Raw genomic sequence first — 5,569 nt, 5'->3', positions numbered from 1 at the left:
ATATCATCTAGGAGTAGAAAGTAATTTGATTACATCAGCTCACCCATCGCCTCCTCCGTGTGTTCACGATTTTAAAAAGGAAAATCTTAAGGACATGTATAAACATGCCGCGTGCTTTCCAAAACATTTTCACTGCATATTTCTCAAGAAAACAAGGAACGTAATCCAAGAAAGAAACAACATTCACAGATGTCCAAAATAAGAGATATAAAACGGGACACAACAAGGCTAGCAATAAAACAGACATGCAACAACCATAGTGACAATAAAAATGAATGCCCGAGCAATAACTAAGAATCGCAAACTAAGTCTTTTATTTAACAGACACAGCTGGAATATGCTCAGAACAAGAATGCACACGAAATAGCAGTATACAGTTCAAACAAGTAATGTGAAAATTAGTCTGAATATGAAAACAGCACTCGCCTTTAGCCACAACCAGAACAAACCAATACGAAAGATTGTCACACTTGACAAGGGAAAGCACACCATGGCACGAACAGTGGCGGAGGTGGAACAAGCAACAAATGGTGCGTCTTGAATAAAAGCAGAGGAAACCCGGAAAGTATGCACAATCAGCAGCAGCACGAGCGTACACTAACACTGGAATCGGATACTCCTTTTTCCTTGATCTACAATAATGAACTCCATAGCGAAGCATCTTCGTTTCCGCCGGTGACCTACATAACCAACATCAGATCACATCAACACATTGTAGAAGATAATAAGAGGCAAGGGAGAAAGAAAGTAGTGGTACACTGGTACTAGTTGGCAAATTAGAAGCTACTGCTTACTTATGTACACACACATTTCCAAACCAGTCTGGGCATTTCAATATCGGAGAGAATACACCGCATGGGCCCCTTGAATTGCAGAACACTCGCGCAACAATGTCAAGAAGTCATTGGTGATTTCCTGGAAGACCAGACGCTGGAGGGGCATGAGAAACTCAATGCCAGGTGGGACCTCCATCATACCGCTGAGGTTGGCTAAGACTAATCTTTCCAGGCTCGCCATGGCACCTTTATGTATCTCTAGCCGATTCAGATTAGGCATGTCTCTTAGAACGAGAATCTTTAGCTTGGGAAACCACCCTGTGCGAAATGTCAGCTGCTCTCCGTTGTAGGCTCTAGTGAATTGTAGACGCGTCAAATTTGACAACCGAGAAAGGGATGGCAGGGGGTCTTCTCTCAATTGTGATAAAGATAGATTCAATACATGCAAGTTCTGCCCCCCAACAGCTTGGAAGAGAGGAGACTCGTCGAAAGCCCCTTCCGCTAGTCGTCCTCTCAAATACAGCTTTTGCAGGCTTGGCAGGTAGACATTCAACAAGAGAACCTCGTTCTCAGCACTTGCATTCACATCTAGGCAGGACAAATAGCGCATCCGAACTAGAGACTCACCGATGCGGCCACAGTAGTTTCCTTTCACATTCCATAACCTCAAACTTCTCACTTGTGTCAGCTCCCATAAATGTCTAACAGACTCATCTTGTGCTTCCAATGCTTGTAATGTCTGTAGGTTTGTTAGATTTCCAAGACCTTTGGGGATACACATACCACTGCAACATTGAATCTCTCTCCAATCTGGGTCAATTGTTTTCTCAGCAAATAAGTGCCTAAGCTTCTTCAGTTTCCCGATCCCACTAGGCAACTCATGTATGTCAGATCCATGAAGGTCCAGTGTCAACAAATTTGAAAGCTTCTCAACAGACTTCGGGAGCACCTTCACTTTTGTATCACGTAAACACAAATGGCGGAGATTAAAAAGATCACCAATAGCATCTGGAAGCTTCTCGATAGGTAGACCACTTAATTCTAGCACTGCCATATATCTTGATTTCTTACATAGCAGAGGAAGTAGAGTGAATGATGGCATGCAGCCATCCAGTATAATGACAGTTCGAAGGTGGTGCATGCTAGAAAATGACTGGTGAATATCCTTCTTCACTCTATGCATTACCAATCGACGTCCATCCATCTGTAGAGAACCCCCACACTTATCCTCGTATATAACACCAAAACAGTTCTTCTGGCACAAGTCAACTGCCAATTCACGTAAGATGTCATGCATTCTGAATCTTTTCATCCTACCAAAATTATTCCTTTCAACAAGTTGCAGCATGTTTCTATCAATCAACTCCTTCAGATAGCCTTCTGCCACTTCTTCTAATGTGCTATCACCCCTTCCCTCGATGAACCCCTCTGCTATCCATAACCGTACAAGTTGTTTCCTTTTGAGAAGATAGTCTTCTGGAAATAAGCTGCAGTACAGGAAACAACTTTTCAAGTGTGTTGGAAGGTAGATGAAGCTCAGATGCAAAACATTCCTTATGTGATCAAACCTTGAATTGTTATTTAGCTCCCAACTCAATTGATCATTAATTCTTCTCCATTCTTCCACTGTTTTCTCGCGCACACACAAAAGGCTACCAACTAATACAATAACAAGGGGCAAGCCTTTGCATTTGTTAACTATTTGTTCGGACAAAGGCTTCAACTCCACAGGACATTCATGATCAGTATCTCTTGGAAAGGCTTTTTTACAAAAGAGATCACATGCCTTATCTTCTGGTAAAGGTGCTAGTGTTAAGATGTGTCCTGGAGAGGCAAGTGCAGCAACATGGCCTTCCCTTGTTGTCATTATAATTCTACTACCTTTATCATTATTAGTAAGCACCCTAGACAAGTCATCAAATGTTTCTGGAGTCCAAACATCATCCAATATGATCAAATACTTTTGTTGCTCCAGAAAACTCTTCATTGTCTCTTCAAGGCATGTGATGTCCATAGCTGGAGTTTTAGATAGAACACTGACATTATCTTTGAAAAGTTCCTTGCTTATATTCTTCAAGACATCTTCTCTAGAATAAGTTTGGGAGACGGAGATCCAGGCGTGGCACTGAAATTTCTCCCTTGCCTTCTTGTACACATTTGCAGCTAAAGCAGTTTTACCAAGACCTCCCATTCCAAGCAGGGCTATTACAGAGTGTCCAAAATCATCGCCTGCCAACCACTGCTCAAGTTTTTCTCTGTTTTTATCAACCCCCACTAGATCTTCTTCGTCAAGGGAACGTGAAATTTTTGCTAGATCTTGGGACCTCTTGACGATGTAATTAGTGCTGCCACTATCCCCGTTGTTTATCATGGGAACCCAACGGGTTTTTGTCTCTGACAGGTGAGTAAGGTCTTTCTCTATTTCTTTCACCTTGACAGCTATCTGGTTCATAGAAAGCAGAGAACTTTGTTTTCTGAACCCCTTTTTGAGGTAAAAGCAAGACCCTGTATCATGTTTCTGTCCTACTAGATACAAGTACTCATCCACCATGTCCTCCATCACATGTGCTACTTTCCGTACCTCCTCCAACCAGCCGTCATATACTTGACTGTTGCAGTTTCGAATGTCCATGTGACATAGAACATCATGCATTATGCGAAGCTCCCTTGCAACACGACCCATACTGCCCTGTAGCTCCAATAGTTGTGTCTTGTACTTTGCAAAGTGCACGCTGACATGGTCTGCCGCTCTACTTGCCAAGGCGATTCCGATCTTTTTAATGGCTAGAAGAATCACAATCTCCGCCATTACTTTCTGAGAATTGCTAATGTCTCACTGTTTGATGGTGGCCTCTTCTCAATATTGTCAGAATGAGCACTGGAAAATGGAATAAGTGATGTATTAGTTAAACTGTTAGTCCACTCAGCTAGCAGTAAGCACCTACCGAAAGACTTGAAAACTCTCCAACCACAATGGTAAAGTACAAAGTTCAGAACACTTGTGACTGCTATAGCCAACTGTGTCAATTAAGTGGTATTAACTGATAAGAACAAGTGGCCCTGAACCAAACTGAACATACATACTCTGCTTCTGTGTAAGGGTATCAGAGGATAGAAAAATACCCCAAATTTTCCTAAATGTCGATCTAATTGCATCCCAGATGTATGGAGAAACAGATAGGCAGTGTTGTTGATTAAGCTACAAGAAGATGTATCCACGATCAAGAAAATGAATAAGAAAACAAAGCTATAATGTATCCGAGTAATCAGGAGACATCAATATATTATTGCCGTAACAAAAAGAAGGCTTCTTGTTCATATGTGACTGCTGTAGCCAACTGTGTCAATTATTTGTTATTAACTGATAAGAAAAGTGGCCCTCGACCAAACTGAACATGCATACTCTGCTGCCGTATAAGGGTATCAGAGGGTCGAAAAATGACCCTAACTTTCCCAAATATCGATCTAATTGCATCCCAGATGTATGGAGAAACAGATAGGCAGTGCTGTTGATTAAGCAGCAAGCAGATGTATCCGCGGTCAAGAAAATGAATAAGAAAACAAAGTTATAATGTCATAGGAGTCATCAGGAAACATGAATATATATATATATTATTGCCGTAATTAAAAGAAGGTGTCATGTTCACTTCAGGAGATCCTCACATAACAAGAATGTTGACTCCCTACATTGTCGCAACTTCTATGCAAGAGCATATGCCACCATTAACAAGATTATCAACAACTACACTGCAGATTAATTCCAGATATTTTGTGAAAACAATGAAGAACAGGGAATAGGGAATATCAATATATTACTGCCGTAATAAAGGAGGAATGCATAACTAATACAGTATATTACTGCAGACTAAATCACGCAAATGTCTTTTAATTTAGCTGCTAGGCACAACAGAATCTGTATAGGCAGTGCCACACTTCACATCCGTCAGTAGATCCAAGCATCAGATCAAATCAGACAATTTCAAGATGGCAATGCTTAATTGATGATTGAGCTCATGATACAGAGAATAAATCATACTTGCTGCAGGTTGGCTTACCTCGTCGTCGCCGCCGGGGGTCTACTTCGCGGCGGCCACGGCGAGCAAGGGGGAACTTGGCCGGGGCGCCGGGCAGGGAGGCACTGCCGCCTCGCTTACCGCGGGGTGGGGGCGGGAGGGGCGTGAGGTTGGCCGGAGACGAAGACCCTAACCCTCGCCGGCGGCAAAGTCATATCCTTCCATCTCCGCTCCCAACTTGTGGCCAGGACAGATGGCGTCGCTGCAAGAGTGAAGTCGATCGTCGACCCACGCTTGGCTACACAAATCTAATCTTGGCACACGTACAGATACTGAGTTAGCATTATAATAAACGCATGACATTAACAAAGTCATCACAAACACCTCATATCGACGGGAATGTCTCGTAGAAAAAGAAGCCTCTAAAATAATAACTCAAACCGCAGTTGAATTTATTTTCTCTACACTTTGTATATATTTAAATAGATTATTTTTTTAATTTAACTACCAAGCAGTAAAACATCTTTATTTTCTATTTTTGCTAGAAGCAGTCAAATTTTTACATACCTGACGTATAACCGAGGATTGTGAAACCCTTCTAGGATAGAAATGTCTTGTGGTTAAACTAAGAAACACCCCGTGTCGACTCGCCGAGGCAACTCGGGGTGACTCTAACCTAGTGTTGTCCCTCACATTTCCTGTCCTTCTCCACTACCGACGGCGGCGGGGAGGGTCCCTCTCAACGCCCTCTTTCTTTCTTGGTCGTCAGGCAGATCTATC

General features: G+C 42.4%; 1 protein-coding gene across 6 annotated transcripts; it reads right to left on the bottom strand.

Annotated features, from left to right (window-relative positions):
- Window positions 1-291: 291 nt before the first annotated feature.
- Window positions 292-5,150, bottom strand: LOC109772087 (disease resistance protein RPM1). 6 transcript variants are annotated; one of them, XM_073505791.1, is made up of 4 exons: window positions 4,832-5,108; window positions 2,345-3,654; window positions 795-2,263; window positions 292-680 (listed from the first exon to the last, which is right to left on the bottom strand). In XM_073505791.1, the coding sequence occupies exons 2-3, from the start codon at window positions 3,583-3,585 to the stop codon at window positions 832-834; spliced, it is 2,673 nt and encodes an 890-aa protein (XP_073361892.1). In that variant the 5' UTR covers window positions 3,586-3,654; window positions 4,832-5,108; the 3' UTR covers window positions 292-680; window positions 795-831. The 6 variants fall into 6 exon arrangements, with proteins under 6 accessions (XP_073361892.1, XP_073361893.1, XP_020186374.1 ...); XM_073505792.1 differs by having other exon boundaries at window positions 809-2,263; XM_020330785.4 differs by having other exon boundaries at window positions 795-3,654; window positions 4,832-5,150.
- Window positions 5,151-5,569: the final 419 nt, after the last annotated feature.

Source organism: Aegilops tauschii, chromosome 7 (genome assembly GCF_002575655.3).
Source record: "Aegilops tauschii subsp. strangulata cultivar AL8/78 chromosome 7, Aet v6.0, whole genome shotgun sequence".
Classification (NCBI taxonomy): domain Eukaryota; kingdom Viridiplantae; phylum Streptophyta; class Magnoliopsida; order Poales; family Poaceae; genus Aegilops; species Aegilops tauschii.
Note: the sequence above shows the minus strand (reverse complement) of the source record. Positions and strands in the feature narration are given on the sequence as shown.

Bases quoted from the DNA above. Each gene is read 5' to 3' on its own strand.
- LOC109772087 (XM_020330785.4), bottom strand. From the start codon at position 3,585: ATGGCGGAGATTGTGATTCTTCTAGCCATTAAAAAGATCGGAATCGCC.